This window comes from Tyto alba, unplaced genomic scaffold (genome assembly GCF_018691265.1).
Source record: "Tyto alba isolate M040663 unplaced genomic scaffold, T.alba_DEE_v4.0 Super-Scaffold_3, whole genome shotgun sequence".
Taxonomy (NCBI): Eukaryota; Metazoa; Chordata; class Aves; order Strigiformes; family Tytonidae; genus Tyto; species Tyto alba.
In genome coordinates, this window is record NW_024881304.1 from 1,057,269 (window position 1) to 1,073,896 (window position 16,628).

The window sequence follows — 16,628 nt, forward strand, 5'->3', positions numbered from 1 at the left end:
TTTTAATATCAGGTATTAATCTTTAATTCCACATCACAGCAGTCGAGTGAATGGGTGAGGGAAAGAAACCCAAAACAAACGGCAGATATTTACATCTAAAATTCACACCACTTATTTGTTGGTTCTGGAAACATGCTATCACAATATATACAATGAAGTACCTTTAGGACACTTGTACAAATTATTTTTTTCCTTTTAAATTTGATTTCCATTATAGATAAGATAGCTGTTTTCATTTTATTTTAAACATGAATACACAAAAGAGAAGTGGTTAGAGGTTTTTGCCTGTTTTAAATAAGCACAGAATGCCAGAGGTTAAAAACACATTTACAGGGCAGAATACCAGTCAGACATCACAATCTATACATTTTTTGCTCAATTTCCTGTACAAATACACAGCATTCAAATGGGGGTATTTACAAAGAAGCATGATCAGAGGAAATTTTAAATATCACATAATTTGTTTCCCAAAGGCTCTTGTTCTCTCCAGCCTCCCCAGTTTGGCTGATTCTCCCCCAGAAGGGATATGCAATATCCCCTACCTAAAAAAAGGTAAGCTAAAAACCAGAAGAAAAGACAGAAAAGAATCTTAGTCTTGCACACAGTAATAAAACCAACCCAACCATTGGAAAAATAATATTGTAGGATTGAGAAATTGTTTTAATTGCTTTTCTTCTACTACTGTGGTTCCTTCTCAATTTTGTTTCAGATGGGGCCAGCAGGTACACTGATGATGGAGAGATTTGTAGCAGAATTCCACCAATTTTCTCAGGAATGCACATGCTATTTTGTTATGCAAAGAAAACCCAATGAAGGCAAGTTCATATTAAGTTTGAATTACAGTTAAGTATAGAATGACAAGGTCCTGTTCAAAACATCCTGTTGCTGTGGTTTATACAAGGAATCTTCAAATCCTGCTGGGCAAGTGCAACAACTGCTGTTGCTTCCACCTACTCCAGGACTGAGCTTGATGTTGGAGTTGTACTATGCTATAAGACACCTCACCCTACAGAGAAGTATTAGTTCCAAGAAGTGTTAGTTCCAACATTCACAAAATCTTAATAACAGTCTTTCTATCTTCTGCCCCCTTTAAGGCAAGCACTGAAAAGGGAGACAGAATCCTTGGTAGATACCAGAACAGTAACAGAAATTTAACTCGAGAGAGGCTTAAATTTGGTAAATTCAGCAATTTATTCTGTCCTTCTCTGTGTGGACCTGCTATAAACTAGGTATTTGTATACATCACCCGATGGATCTTCAAACCATTACAAATACGTAGTAATGTCAGACTCCCAAAATGGACTCGCTGCTGTTGTACAGTGTCTCTAATCAGAGCAGGATGATATGTTTTGAGAGACTGATTAGAGCTCCAGTGGGCAGGTTTTCCAGCTGACTGGGACTTAGTTCCTTTTAGTTGTATTCTTGGTTTTGCAGTTTTATTTGCAAGATATGCTGATTCTTTGCAATAAGGAAGCTCTTTTAATCTTCCTGCCAAAAAAAAAACCCAATGCAAAAATGGGGCAGAGGAGATGGAATTGAATACTTAGAGCTTTTAAGAACTACTTGAAGAATCTCAGTCAGATTGGAGAATAGCATATATGAAAATATTTCAACTTATTTCTAAGGAATTACCTTGACTTACCTTTACTGAAAACATAATTTTGAGTTGAGTTTTCATACATGTGTTCTATACCAGAGATTTGGCTTGATTCATTAACAGTTAGGACTGTCCCAGCACTGGAAAACTCTCCTTCCTGCTAGAGATGAAATGACCACTATAGGCCAGTTTTGTTATCATTGACTTAATTGTGAAGGTTATAATGATTACAAGCAGCCTGTGTTAGTAACAAAATAGAGGAAGCAAGAGAGACTTTGTTCCAGCCAAATAGGCCATTTAAGAAACAAATCCGTAACCTAATAGTTTCGCATGGGCTAGAGCTTGAGAAAGAAAAGAAACAAATCCTCTTAAAATCCCCTTCATACATCTGTTGAGTCCAGACTTCGTACAGACAGACCACCTTTAGGAGAGTTCAGAAGCAATGTACTCTGCCCAGTCACTGCATTTAGAGGTAGTGCTAAAGGTGACCTGTAAAAGGTTTATAATATCCTTTTTTGCTTCTTTATGCTGTTTGTGGCATGAGAAATTCAGTGGTTAGGGCAAGAATTCGATGTGAAAATTGAGTGCTGTTCCTGTTTCTGACACTAATTTATATGGTGGAGGTAAGTCTTTTATTTGAATGTGCTTCAGATTTGTCAGTGGTAGGACAGAGGGTGGTCTGTTGCCATCCTCTGGGGTGTGCTTTGCAATCTGCAGGTGGAAAGGGCTAGAAGGCAGGCTAAAATGTGTGTGGGCATGGTAGGGGGAAGCAACATTGCTTGTTTATCTAAGCACTTCAAATATTTGATACTCTCATGATTGAAAGTTTCTTGAAAAATATGAAAATAGGAATAAAAGTCAAATATTTGATACTCTCATGATTGAAAGTTTCTTGAAAAATATGAAAATAGGAATAAAAGATTTCTTGGTGTTCTTTTCAAAGAACAGATGATCTTGGCTCTATTACCCACAGAATTTTTTCCTGGTTTGTCATGTACTGAACTAAGCAAATACTGATTAAAAGGCTTGTGTTCATAGACTTGTACTGTCTTCACCTCTGCATAGTTTCAATTCTTGGTTCTGTGTTGGTGTTTTTTTGTTTGTTTGTTTTTGTTTTTTTTTTTTTTTTTAAATGTTCTCCAGCTCTTTCTGGAGCCTGTCAATAAAAGAAGGTGACTGGGGGAAAAAGGATGTATTTCTGCCTGAGGTGAAAAGAAAAGAAATGAACCTTCCAGAAGAGAGAAGAAGCTCTTAAAGCTGCTTTGTACATCCTAAAGAAGCAAAAGAGGAAACAAACATTTCTTCTTTACAGGTTGCCTTTAAGATCCCTGACTCTATGATGTACACTATAGACTGGGCATTTCTTGAATCTTCATGTTTTCTGTCTACTGTGAGAAATGGAGATTCTTTCTGCACACCAGCTACAGTGAGTTTTTGGGAGGGACTGAGGACATTATGTTAATGGCGAATGAATCTCAGCTCCTGGGTGATGGAAGTCGGTGAGGATTGTGATGTTCAGCCCTGAGGCAAGGAGTGTTGGATATGATGCATTTAAGTCACCTTTTCTTTACTGGCTGGGTCATCAACCAGCTGTGGCATGAGAAACTCAATTTGGTTGTGTTTGTTTTTTTTTTCTTCTTTTAAACTGGAATAGAAATGCTGGTGTCAACAGCCTGCCCAAAGTTGGGCATGGGAAAGGCCTGCAATTAGGTTGTAGCTCCAATGGCTACTAACCTCCTCTCATTCTGTAGCACAGATGAATAGCATATGAATCCAATGAGAAAGCAGGTTGGTTTAGCCAGTGAAAGCAAAATTTAAGAAATCAAACAGTACATAAAAAACAAAGGAGGCAGAGTTTGTTGGAAATGATATCTTGGAAATCAGTGCATCAGCACTGGTTAAATTGCCTCAGCACCTATGAACCAATGCAGGGAGATCACTGCACAGGTATGTACAATCCTGCTCTCATGAGAGCCAATTTCTTCTTAGAATTGCCATCTTTCCACTGCCTGCAGCTCATGCACCTTCCAGCCTGACAGTTCATAGAATCCCTGATTTCAGCAATGAGCTTTCACTTCTGTACAGCAAAGAAATAGGTCCCTAGTGCAACTGCTTCTACTCATGTGCGTCTCAGAACTGGGAGGAAAGCAGTTTCAAAATCAACTTGCCACATATCCCCCCTTTCTCCCCCTTCCACTTAAAATTGTATTTTTCAGCTTCTGCAAGTCTCTATGGCTTGTGTGCCATATGATGTGGTTAAGAAACTGCAGAAGGAATAAACTGTCCACTGCACAGAAAGTTAAAAAACGTAACGGAAAGGTGTAAAAAGAAATTAAAAAGGAAAGCAGCAACCTCCCATGCTGGCCCAATTGCTTTTGTGGGCTCCAGACATAAACTTGCGGCAGTAGAAAATTGGTTTGCTGTTCTCCGAGTCCTCATCTCTCTCCTTTGTAGTCAGACCTGGAATGACGATGCAAGCTGCTTACCAGGAGTTGTCCCTACTGCTCGCTGATGCCATGCTCCCATGCTACCCTGGCCTGCTCTTCCTTTGCACCACTCACTGGTTGGGACACTTTACGATGCAACGGGCGGTGTTTGTCGTCATCTTCAATTATCATCCCCTCCTCATTCTCCATGTTCGGCAGCCGGGAGTGGTAAGGTTTGGGGGGTAGAGCAGGAGGGTCCATGGTGTCCTGAGGAATGACTCCAGATGGAGCAGAGTGGCTTCGGCATGGCTGGGATTTGAGCGACTCTAGGACATCAGGCTCAGAGAGACTGTACCTGACAGGGAGGTAGGGTGTCTCCAGATCTTCATCAGTGTTCCAGGCCTGGCTGGGGACAGAATCCATGGTGTCTGTGCGAGGAGGTGGTTCTGAAGAATGTCCAAAATTGCTCTCGCTCAAGGATGAGACACCACTGCTGGCACTGCCGGATAAAGTGGAGTTACTTCCATCTAGACCAGACTGTGGACTGGTGGGTGATGCAGGGATAGGATGAAGAGGAGACTGTTCAGGGAAAAACAAAAGCAGGTTAAAACTGACAAAGGAGGCAATGCTGCATCCTGTGTGTTGTTCCACCTTTCAGCTTTTGACAGTGATGTTAACAATGGTGCTGTTCCATTTGTGTTCAAAACATCAATGATTATTGGCTTATATGCACATTCCCCTGATGTGTATGGAAGTACCTCTTGTGGGCAGACAAGTGCACTTACCACCACCAGAGCTGTTAAGAAAGAATAGTTGAGGTGACAGTCGGAGAGCCTGAAATCACAGCATATGACTCAAAGGAGGAAAGTGGGCGGGCCTACAACGTGTGTAACTTGCTTTTATAGAATTCAACAAGTAGGCTATGAGCTTTCGGTGCATTTTCTTATGTGTAAGTTACTACTTACACTTAATGTGTACTTACACTACTTACACTTATGTGTAAGTTAAAAATAATGTTTCTGTATTCAAAAGCTGCTTGGTGGGAGTAGAGGAGGGGGATTTCTTCTGGAGCCTATTGTTTTCCTTCTACATCCCTCTCTGCTCTCCTGCCACTTCCCTTTTTACCTTGCGCAACGTTCGTGCAGGCAGTGCCGGAGGAGCGTCACTGAGCTGGTGATGGAAGGCATCAAAGTGCAGTGAGTAGTGTCCTGGAATGAGACAAGGATCAGAAATGCAAACTTGTGCTGCCTCACTGCAGCGAAGGAGCTGGGGTTTTAGACTCTGTAATGCCAGGTAACATCTCCAAATGCTGATAACTCCATTCCAACCTAGGCCCTCCTTTCTGATAGATTCTGTGGAGTGCATCTGTCACACGCACACAATGCTAACAAGAAGTACAGTGATAGATTTCCACCCACCCCTGCTATCAAGGATCTCATGGCAAGGCAACAGGCTCGTAAACAGTGAACATTCGAAGTTTCATTTTGTAGCTTTGTAACCTTAAATTACTGCTGAAGATAGGCATTGTCAAGAAGCCAGGCCAGGCTTCAACATTCACGCACCTAATTCTCATCCCAAAATACACGCAGGTCCATGTTACTGTAAGGACCGCAAAAAATTTGAAGAATCTAAAAAAAAAAAAAAAAAAAAAACCGAACAGGAAAACTTTGTCCAGTGCTAGCCTAGCAGACCAGGAAAGACTTTGGCGTTTTGTTTCTGATGGTTTTTATAGGGAAAAAAAGGCTAAGGTCAGCTTTCAGGTGGTCTAGATTTATCTGAGCGTGACTGGAGGCATTATGCAGCAGGCCTACTGGGCATTTCCTTACCATGGGGGAGGCTTCGGGGAGGCACTGGTGGGGCCAAGATGCTCCCAGCGTGGGCAGACAGGAATGGCAGGGCCTCTCGGGTTCCGCTGTCTAGGCTCCAGCTACTGGGCGCTGCTGGCACAGCTGAAGGATTGAAACAGATGTAACTTGGGTAATGTGGAGGTTGGGGGGCCAGAAGGACTGGCTTTCCGGGGTGCTCTTTAGCCATAAAAAGAGAGATTCTAGGGCCTTGGTGAAGGGTAGCATCGGAGGCATACGAAGACACTGCCTAGTCTACAGTGTGTTAAGTTTACAGGATGTTTTGTTAAGGAAGCAAGAGTTAGGTGATCGTAGTGTTAGTCTGCCCATCTCCCTTCCACGACCTTGGCTCATTTCTAGCAAATTTGAAGAGTAGAAGAACTCAGCTAGGTTGTTTTTTTCGCAAACCAGTAAGTAAAAACGATGGAGTGGCAGCTAGATCTCAGTTACCAGCTGTTCTGCTTGGCAGTGAATGATGACAGAGCAGAAGGGATCATGTAGCAGAACCCTCATGAAACACAGGAAGGCCTGTTGCTGCACTACAGTGGCTAAGTGAAGACTGAATAAAGGACATGAGGGAAATCACACCTCAATCTGTTACTAAAGAAATCACGACTTCAAATCCCTGTTTTACTAAGCTACAGAGTTGATCAAGAACTTTGATCACAAAATATTTAAAGACAGGAAGTTTGGACTCCTTGTATTACAAAGTCACCTGAAAGATTAAGTCTTTGTTAATCAGGAAATACAGAGAGAGGAAGGCTTTCTTCATATAACAGATATTATGATCTTTGTGAAGTTGGTTTTTCACAGAAATAAAAGCTTCTTTTTAACAGGAACATTTTTCAAGACCTTGAGAATTCTGTCAACCTTAAACATTATTAAAATGCACCTTCCTTTCTTCCAAACACTTCAAGACTTGATTTATTCTGAGAAGAGAGACATGCAATAATTGTATGTTTATTTAAAAACAAGTAAGTGATTAGTAAAGAAAAGAGAACAGGAAAACAAAGTAATTCAGTGAGCCTAGAGAAAAACAGCTTTTTCCATCTTCAGTTGGGAAAATGGAAGCCTGGAGAAAACCATGGAATTTGACATCTGAAGATGATTTCTCCTTAATTAAAAAGCCTGTGGCCATTTTTGTGAGGTTTTTTTGTTTTGTTTTGTTTTGTTTTTTCTTTAGTACATGAGTTAGCATGAACACAGGCTCCCCAAGACCTAGAATTCCCTACAGTAAAAGAGATCACAAAGTGACAGCTTCATAAGACAGAACAAAACCCATAAAAATATAAATGTTGTTTATAAAGAGAGACTCTCAAAGTGAGAAAGGCATACAAAGAAGACACTAAGAATCTTGACAGAGAACAGGTTCAAACCAAGGGCTACATCTCAACACAAGTAACGTGGCTTCAGACGAATTTTTTGAGCACCCCTGTACACAGGCCAGAGTGCTCTAATTTGCACTGCAGTTGGTGTCAGAGGGCTAAAACAGAGGGACAAGATGCATAACAATGCCAGCCAGGCTAGTTTCTCCTGCAATATGTCAGCATCAAGTGAAAAGGACATAACAAAACCTGATTTGCCTGGCCTGTAAAATCACTGTCGTGCTTTTTTTTTAAACACTAAGATGTAGTAGAAGAATGTGAAGAAGAGAACGTGATACCCCAGTGCATAATCCATTTATACTTTCTCAGTGTTCCCTCATTCACAGCTTTTTGAGTATTTAGGAGTGCTGGAAATCATCCTACGGTCAGATGATTTGGGAGAGTGGCTCCTGCCTGTTGAAACCAGGGTTTTATCCAAAATGCTTCAGGGAGGAACCTACCCGGGGAGTTCCTCGTGCTCAGTCCTAGCCCATCTCTCTCCCTCCGTAACAGTGTTCAGTGGCCAAGTTTAATTAGCAGGGATCCTGCATTTGAAGCATTCTGCTCTGGGCGACTGATGTCAATGTGCTGTCAATGAGAATTACTGAGCAGAGCTTCTGACATGGCAAGGAAGGGGGTGGGTAAATTCACGGGGCATGACTTAACAAAAACCAAGGCAGATGGCATCCTGACTTAAAAAAAATGATGAGGGTTCGAGGGCTGCAAAAAATGCCTGTAACTGCATTTATGCTACCAACCTGGCTGAAGAGCTGTGATTGCCGTCACACTGGAACAGTTACTGTGTCTTTCAGTCATCCGTGTCTTTCATGGCTTCTCTGGGCCTCTGGAGGGGATTCTGTCTCTGATCCCCCTCTCTTTGTGCTGTATACTACACTCCTGCATAATATCGCCCACAAATACAAATTCAAGTATTTTTCCTAGACAGATAGTAAGTATTTATCTACCTTCCTCTTCGACATCTTTCTCCTGTCCAGTATAAAGATCTTACCACCTCTGTCGTATGTTCAGTTCAAACTGACACAGCTAAAATGAAGCTTTTAATGCTTCACCCCTAGTCTTAACTCTCTGCTGTCATCATTCATTATCGTCATCAATAACGATGATCATTGTTGTCATCATTCTGCCATTTATTCAGAAACTACATTGGCTTTTGGTTTCAACCTGGACTGCTCTGTACAGCTGTCACATTGTTAAAGTAGTGGATTCTGGTTTATTAGAAATTCTAAAATAATATTTGCATTTTTTTTCAAAAAGATACAATTTAGTTCTGGCATGGTTACTGAAACAAAACTACTGATAAAAGACTAATGGCGTGCGTTATGCGGGTCAGACTAGACAGTTGCGATGGTCTTTCCTGGCCTTAAAAATCTTTTAAGATACCATTTTCCCCAGCCATACACGACTGTTGCTTGCTTGTCTCAGATTTTGACACATGAATTTTGCCCTCTTCTGCTGCCTTTCAGATAATTTTTTGAGCCCATCGCTTTGTCCATGGCACCCCTTTTGCAAGCTCCTCTTCTGCCACACCAAACAAACTCTTTCTCTCGTTTTTTTTAATGCAGTGCCTCTGCCTATTTTTTTTTGAAGTAATGAGTTAAAATAAAGCATGCATTTATAATGATAAATGTAAATAAATATAAAACTACCTCAGAGAGGTATTACAATAAATTAATATTTTGAACAATAAATGTATATTTTAAAAAGCAGTATATCTCATTATCTAAAAATATGGTCTAAGTCTTGCACTATTCTTTCCCATAACTTCTCATTTGCTGCTTTGGAAGTTTTGCTTGATAAAGGCTGCAGGATTTGTTTCAATAACAAAATGCTAAACTCAGAAAGCTGTCTGAATTAAAGAGGTTTGTGCAACTCCACCCTTCTGTGAATGAACTGAAATGACTATAGGTTGGCAGAAGGCCCAGTTAATTAAACTGTTAATTAAAAAAATGTGAGAGAATGCACTTTGCCAGGAAATGTAGTAGCCCGTTTGTTACTTGCTGTAGCATGACCAGAGTAATATTTTAGAAAGCATGCATGCTAACTAGGACAAAAAAAAAAAAAAAGAGTACCTTTCTCAGCCACAGACAGGTTGGGATCACTGCAAGGTTTGCACGGTCCAATCATTTGCTGGATCAAGGCGCGCTGGAAATTTGGAGGCTAAGGGAGAAGAAAGTTAGCAAAGAAGAGAAAAAAAAAAAAAAAAAAAGAGTTAAAGACCAGCTGCTGCAGAACCCTGGGGCTTTCTGCTCATTTTTTCAGGCAAAAAAGATTTCAAACTAAAAAGTTCATGGGAACCTTAGGCTGTGTCTACATTAGCAAGTACTGCAGTGCAGTACTAGTGGATCTCTAGAGCGTAACAAGTGCCGAGGACCCACAATTCAGGCTGCTTGTGTTCTCTGGAGGAGTTCTTCCAAACTAGCTCGAGCCTGGTCTTGTGCCCACATTCAGCTTGAATGCATCAGGTGCCCTTCTGGAGCTTACCTTTTGCTTTGGTTTCATCTGAAATAATTGAGTTTGCATGCTCAGCCTTAGTTGTCTGATGTGAAGTGCAGTAAGTGGGCATGATCAGGAGGTTCTGTTCAGAAGTGCATGCCGGGGCCAGATTAAAATGCTTACGTGTAGGCACACTCTGAATTTTTCATTTTGTCTAGAGAAGGTAGTAGATAAAGGCACAGATTGTTTGGAGACCCTGTATCAGTATATTCTTTCAGCCTCTCATGGTTTATGATACTCCTGGAAATCACCGTAAAGCTATTTAGAATGAACTTTGAGGCTAGACTGCGGGATGTCCATGGTTCTAGAAGAATGAATAAATAAAATGGTATGACTACTTGCAGTGGACCAGGGCCCATAGGATAAAGTTTGGAAGTAAGAAGAGTCCATTTGCACAGGGCATATCTGCAATTCTAACAGTCATGATTTCTATCACTTGACTACCAAAGTGGGTGGTTCTGCGGGGCTGTTAATATGAAAAGTTCTGCGTTGCCTCTGAAAATGATCCTAAGTTGTGCTTCCTGAAGATAAAAAGGGGAACTTTAAGGTAGTCAGAAATAGTAAAAATAAAGTCACAGTTTCAGATGGTTGAACTGACATCAAAGAAATCAGATCTGCTACCTGTCCATTTTCCATGATAGCTGCGGGATACATGGCGCTGCTGGGTCGGTCCCGGTGGGTTGGCAGCAACATCATCATCTCCCGAGAGTGGCGGTACTTATCTGGTAGAGAGGGAGAGCCTGTAAACAAGTGAGAATAATCACGTACACGTGACAAACAGCAGCCATGTCTCCGCATGCCCAGTGATCTAGCCCTCCTTCACGGTTTGTTCAGACGGATGATCTCACAGGACTCAAGAAAACACGGTGCCGAGCCCACTAAGCAGCTGACTGGTGGTGGGGTGCAGAGCACGAGGATGAAGGAAGAACTGGCTTGTCGTGTACAATTAAGGACATACCACGTAAGGTGTGTAAGAGGTATGTGTCCCTAGTGGTATGTTGCAAAGTGCTTCCTCCTAAACAAACAAAAAAGCGGGCATCTGTGTGGAATCAGCTGTAGCTGTGCGGTACAGTGCCTAATGATCCCTTGCCCCATAAAGTCCTGTAGAATTATAGAAATGCCATAAAATAGTGCATTTTAGGACCGAATGTGGAAGAAAGGGAGAAAAGCTTGAGATGCACCATTCAGTTAAAGTGGGAAGCTACTTCATTCCTCAGTTCTGCTAGAGATAGACAGTCTGAGGTATTGCCATTTAGTTGGTGATACCTTGGTTAGCTTCCTCTTTGTTAAAGCAAACCAAAAATCCATAATAAACAGAATTTTCTGTAAATGTGGGTGGCACTTTGCTTATAATGCTGCTGGGTCACGTACGATCACTGCTGAGCGTGTTGGCATACTGAGCCATTTTATGACAACAGGACATTTACCAATCAAGGTATATAGTAGGAATATGCTTGACTTAACTATTAGTTATCTGTATAGTTGTCGTTTAAGACATCGGGGCATTTAATGTAAACAGCTTCCTGGCGTGTGGAATTACTTGGGACTCACGCCCTTCAAGATGAGTGCCACACAGCAGTACGCCCTCTGATACGCAGCAGCTGACAATGGATTTGCCAGAAGAATGATTCTCATTAGTGACTTCCTAAAGTCTGATACTACTGATACACGCACGCATCCCTCGGGATGCACGGTATTAGGCAGGGATTGATGTTCTGAAGCTGCTGGAGTGAGCTTTCATTTGCACTGACTATTTCATTGCGTCACAAACACGCACTTAACAGATGGCAGCACACAGCGCATTACAGAGCCATGCCGGCTTCCGGGGAATACATGCCCCCTTCTGCAAACTTTCCACAACCACACACACTACCTGAACAGCACTCCAACATATCAGCAAAGGCATTGGTGCTGGTTAATGCAGCTTTTACCCCAGCAGAAGCAAACATGCAGTTTTGGGGACTGATATTCAGCACACAGCGGAAGGAACAATGTGTCCAGCAGAATGCAGGATAAGGTCCCACAATTGCAACGATTCCATCAGGGGTGGCAGAACCCAGGTTAATCTCCACCCCCACCCCGACATGAACAGCCGCAGAGTATCTGCATTCTAGTTCCGAACTCATTTTCTCCCCAGACACAAAACAGAAACATAATTAGACAACATTATTTGCTCTTATACACAACATCAGCTTGGAAACACAGTGTTAACACTTTATGCTGAGTCTCTTTTACTCACACATCACAGATAGTCCTGTTTCTGCATGATAAATGTAAGGATGCTGAACTTTTAGGTGTGCCCAGAACTACATCACAGCACAACCTACACGGTAAACTTTTCCCTTTTATTTATCTGGTCATCCTTGTTCTTTTATATCCGAGATGCAAACCATCTCTGTGTGCCATCAGTTTGTATGGGATTATAGTTTCCACAGACCTTGCATTGCATGACCTGAAAAATTGTTTATGTGCTAAATATGGTGGCAGAGTCTAGTTTACCAAACAGCTCTTCTGTTTGGTACACTAAATCTGTAAATAAAGATTGTAACTGATTATGCCAAGTGTCCAATCTGCAAACAAGATACTGATACCTCTGAATTAGGGGCCACAAGAGGAGTGGCTGTAACTGAAGATTTTATTAATAATTGGGCCTGCTTCTTTGGAAAGATAGAGAGCACAATCACCACGGCTCCTTTCAGGGACTGGCAAAACTTAAAACACAAAGTCAAAACCTGCTTCTAAAAGCTTCCAGAGCAGTCCGTGGCCATATAAAACGCTGCAGCATGTATCAGGGCTTATTCCTTTTAGCTTGTAGCTTGGTACACTTGATGTGTGCAGCACTGTATGTACTGCTAATGAGAAAGGAAAACCCATGATGAAGCCAGAGGTGGTCTTTTAATAATGGAAATCTTAATCGAGTTGTGACAAGTATTAGTTTTAAGGAATGAAACCGAAAATTAAACTCCAGACTCAATGAATCTTTTCTCCTGATTCATCATTTTCATTACTGTTATGAAAAGAGTTTGCTCCTGCACTAAATCATATTTTTTTTTGCTTTCAGAAGGAAGTTTTTAATGTAAGCATATGAGTTCTTGCAAAGTGCTAAATAAGAAATCAAGACTCATCTTCTACAGCTTTAAAAGGGGCTGTGTTGAGGAAGCAGTAGGGATGCCTTAAAGGAGGTGAGTCAAGTGTCAAGTGGGAGTTCCTTTTAAGAGTGCATCAGAGGAGTCCCAACCATATTTTAAATGAAATTACTGAAAAACCCTAACCCACTCCTAGTTCTTCCCAGGCCTTTTTGTATTACAATTTCTGCTTAACAAACACTGGTTTATATAATCGATTAATTCCTGTAAGGTCAGAGCTGTGCCTCATGAGTCAACCTCAAATGAAGCTGAAACAAACTCTGAATTTCTTAGTGATCGTCCTTACAACAACAGTGGTGCTTTCTTGATAGGGAAGAAGCTACATAAAGGTCAAGCCAGGTGAAAACAGAAAGATACGTACTTGTTAATATGGAAAAAAGAGTAGTAATGTGTCTATCACTAGCACATAATTAGAAAATTCTTACTGCATTCTGATTACAATTCTGTTTAAGACTTTTGCTCTCACTTGTGTATATTATAACTAGTGCAAGGTGTGCTGCTTAAATCTGCTGTTCAGTGATATAATAAAATCATTTATCTACTGTCTTGATGACTATCCTTTAAAAAATTGTTTGGATTAATGGCTTTATTATTTTCTTTGGATAAGCCAAATAATTTGCTTATGTTTCTCTTTTAAACATAATTTTTTGGAAGTGGAGAATTGGAAGTATGATTTAAATTCCTGCTGGTTTCTTAATATAAATGGCCATGGCCTCCTTTGGTCATTAATAGAACTAATCTAATATTATAAAAATACCCGTCTCCTCAGGACAGTGCTAGTAGCTGAGCTCCAGAAAGGACTCTGCAGTTAAACAGAGGTGGTGGTGTAAGTACCTGGATAATGGGATAGTGGCTTTTCACCTCTACATTAATGTCTGAATCAATAAGAGAAGCATTTAAACATCTGACAAAACCCTAGAAATTCTAGATAACCATGCTCCGGGTAAAGCCACATGTGACAAAGATGCTCAGTTGATAAATTTAGGTGGCTTGTACAAAATTAATTGTTGGCCTTTGTATACTTTCCATCTGAAAAGCGGTTAACTGCAGCATCATGACTATCGTAGCTTTGTGGGCAGTCTCAGCAGAAAGGCCAAGGATTGGATGGGTCATGGTGACTGAACTATCCTCTCACCTCTAGAGGTGGTCCCTCCAGGACAGAGATGAGGCACATTGGTGGGGGCAGCGTGGGGAAGCTTGCACGGCTGCCGCCCATGCTGTATCTGTTCTGTGGATAAATAGAGGGCTTCAGCCTCCAGTGTTGTCAATCCAGCACCTTTCACCAGCACTAAATTAAAAAAAATATAAATAAATACCAAAAAAAAAGAAAAAAAAAAAAAAAAAAAAGGATAGAGGTGCATTGGCAGAGCTGCACATGTAATGTTTGTGAAGTACCTTGCTCCAGCCAGTGATACTGGTCTCTCATTTTCACAAGCATCAAATTCACCCAATTAAAAAACAAAAGGAAAAATCACCAAGTAGAAAAACAAAGCTGTATTACCACAGTGGAACTTAAGTGTAAGGGCTTTTTCTTGTTCCAAACAACTCCATTCCAGACAGCGGTGTTGTAATAACCAGAATAGTGATTTGCACACTGTAAACCACAGAGAGCATCTGGGACTTTACTAGAAGTGAAATCCCATTATTAGTGGGTAATGTCTGAATGCTGTGCTTACCTAACTTAAAACTGAACAAAACTAGCAGAGAAGTGTTGTGTCATAGACGATCAAAACATGTTAGTAAGAGTGAAGAATAAAATAGATATATATATTGAAGTATTTTTCAAAATCATGATGTCTCTTATTGTTCCCTCATTTGTGGTCATTTGCACTGTCTGGTTCTCGTCTCTGGGAGGTGCTGTTGGCTCATCCATCGGCACCATACCCTTCAGAGCATTCACCACTTTGGTTTCTAAGCAACAGCAAAGAATACGGTAAAAAGGGAAGCTGGTGATGCTGTGAAGTCATCAAGCTCAGAAGGACTGTCACAGCCTGTCACTGGGAGCACTGGACTTTTAGAGAGGAAAATAGCCTGAAACACTGTGAGCCCCAAAACCCCCTCAGATCCCTCAGAAGATTCAGAGCTCACGTGGCAGCTGAGGCACATCCATTTAAGGGCGTCTTCCTGATAGGATAGCCCTGTACTCAGTTCCATCTTCGCTTTCCCGTTATGCCAGTTTAATCTGGCTACTTTACTATTTGAATTGTCATTATTTTCCTTCCAGCCCTTGATAATTAGTGAAGTTATTTGTCTTTATTTGAAGATGTCCACTTCTCACCTTCCTACTCCATCTGGTCCTTCAATTAAATCACTTTGCTGCATCTGTGTCATAACGACAGCCAGTCAATGTAGATTTTACTGCAAGATTGAGCAAAAAAGCCCCAATCTGGCCTGAGATTTCTCTGTATTGCCTGTCCATAAGGAGACATACAGTTCCCCTGTATGGGAGAAAGGGGTAAGATTTAACTATCAGCCTCTATCTCTGACTATACCCTGGGTACCTTCTTCAGACGCCTGTGAAAAGAGGTGTAGAAATTTGTGAACCTGCAACTAAAAATCCAAAATGAAAGGAAAAAAAAAAAAAAAAAAGACTTGAATAGAAGTTACCAAAGTTGGAAGATTGCATGGAGTGGTTTTGCTTCAGCTCTGAGTTTTAGGAAGAAAATGATTAGCAATATCAAGACCAGCTACTGTAACAGCAAAGGCAATTATGAGTATCCATAGAGTCTGTTTTTACACCTTTCCTTTCTTCAAGAATCAACCAGCAAGGAAGCCCTTCGTTAACTCCGATACTTAAAATTTGTGTCTTTCACCATTCATCACAGACATATGCTTTTGTATACACACATTTCTGCTAAGCTGCCGCAAGTTCTTTTTTGTGCCATAACTTCATTAAACGTGTAAAATGATTTTTTTGCTTTTGTCTTCATAATCTCTCTCTTTTAAGTACTGTACCAAAGACTATTCTTGTTTTCCTCTAGATTGCCTGCCACAATTTTGTGATGGAACAATGGAAATCATTATGAAATTCAGCTGCCTGAAAGCAGCATGTATTAGAGATACATTCCAAATACTGCTGAAAAAAAAAATTATTAAATCCATCTCTGGAGAATGAAAAACATTTTCTAAGAAATTATTTTTGAAGAGGCATTTACAGCTCCAAAGGAGAAACAGTGGTATACTTCAGTGCAGGTGGTCTTTCACCAACAAGTCAGGGTTGCCAGGTTCAGGAGATGCCTACAGGTCCAGTTAACCCTTCATCTGGGCCCATCCATTCTTACCTCGAGCACTGGAAGGGGCAGAGTTAATCATCTGGGATGGTGCCGAGTGAGTAGAGCTCAGGCTTGAAGTGGAAGGGCTAGCCTGGGACGAGGATAAAACAGAGACGTTGGTGACTGAGCCTTGGTACCTGGAGTTAGGGCAAACAAGCTGCTGGAGGCAGAGAAACCATCAAGAGAGAACTGAACGGATCAGTGCATTAGATATTTACCTGTCTCAGATCACCCAGTGCAGCCTCAGCCTAGGAAGCAGCTTCTGTGCCGGGCACTATTAATCTGCACTCAGGACTGTGGGACTCATTTCTCCCTCCCACAAGGCAAGAGCAATGCTAACTGTGTGTGTTGAACAGGCCAGATAAGTAACATGCCAACTAAAATCTCACATTCTGAAAGCAACAGGAAGATCTTGGACCACAGTATCAACTTTCTCGAACAATGTTACAGTCTACCTACTCAGTG

General features: G+C 41.1%; 1 protein-coding gene across 15 annotated transcripts in view; it reads right to left on the reverse strand.

The window, feature by feature from the left end:
- The window catches only part of DOCK3 (dedicator of cytokinesis 3), a 221,282-nt gene continuing 204,654 nt past the window's right edge, over nucleotides 1-16,628 (reverse strand). For 7 of the 15 annotated variants that reach the window (XM_042799360.1, XM_042799358.1, XM_042799352.1 and 4 more), the window contains 7 exons: nucleotides 16,173-16,254; nucleotides 14,027-14,179; nucleotides 10,367-10,485; nucleotides 9,322-9,409; nucleotides 5,850-5,972; nucleotides 5,149-5,231; nucleotides 1-4,602 (listed from right to left, as the gene is read on the reverse strand). In XM_042799360.1, the coding sequence (XP_042655294.1) occupies nucleotides 4,096-4,602; nucleotides 5,149-5,231; nucleotides 5,850-5,972; nucleotides 9,322-9,409; nucleotides 10,367-10,485; nucleotides 14,027-14,179; nucleotides 16,173-16,254 (1,155 nt within the window). In that variant the 3' untranslated portion in view covers nucleotides 1-4,095. The remainder of the gene's footprint in view (nucleotides 4,603-5,148; nucleotides 5,232-5,849; nucleotides 5,973-9,321; nucleotides 9,410-10,366; nucleotides 10,486-14,026; nucleotides 14,180-16,172; nucleotides 16,255-16,628) is intronic. The other 8 variants (XM_042799365.1, XM_042799361.1, XM_042799363.1 and 5 more) reach the window with 6 other exon arrangements.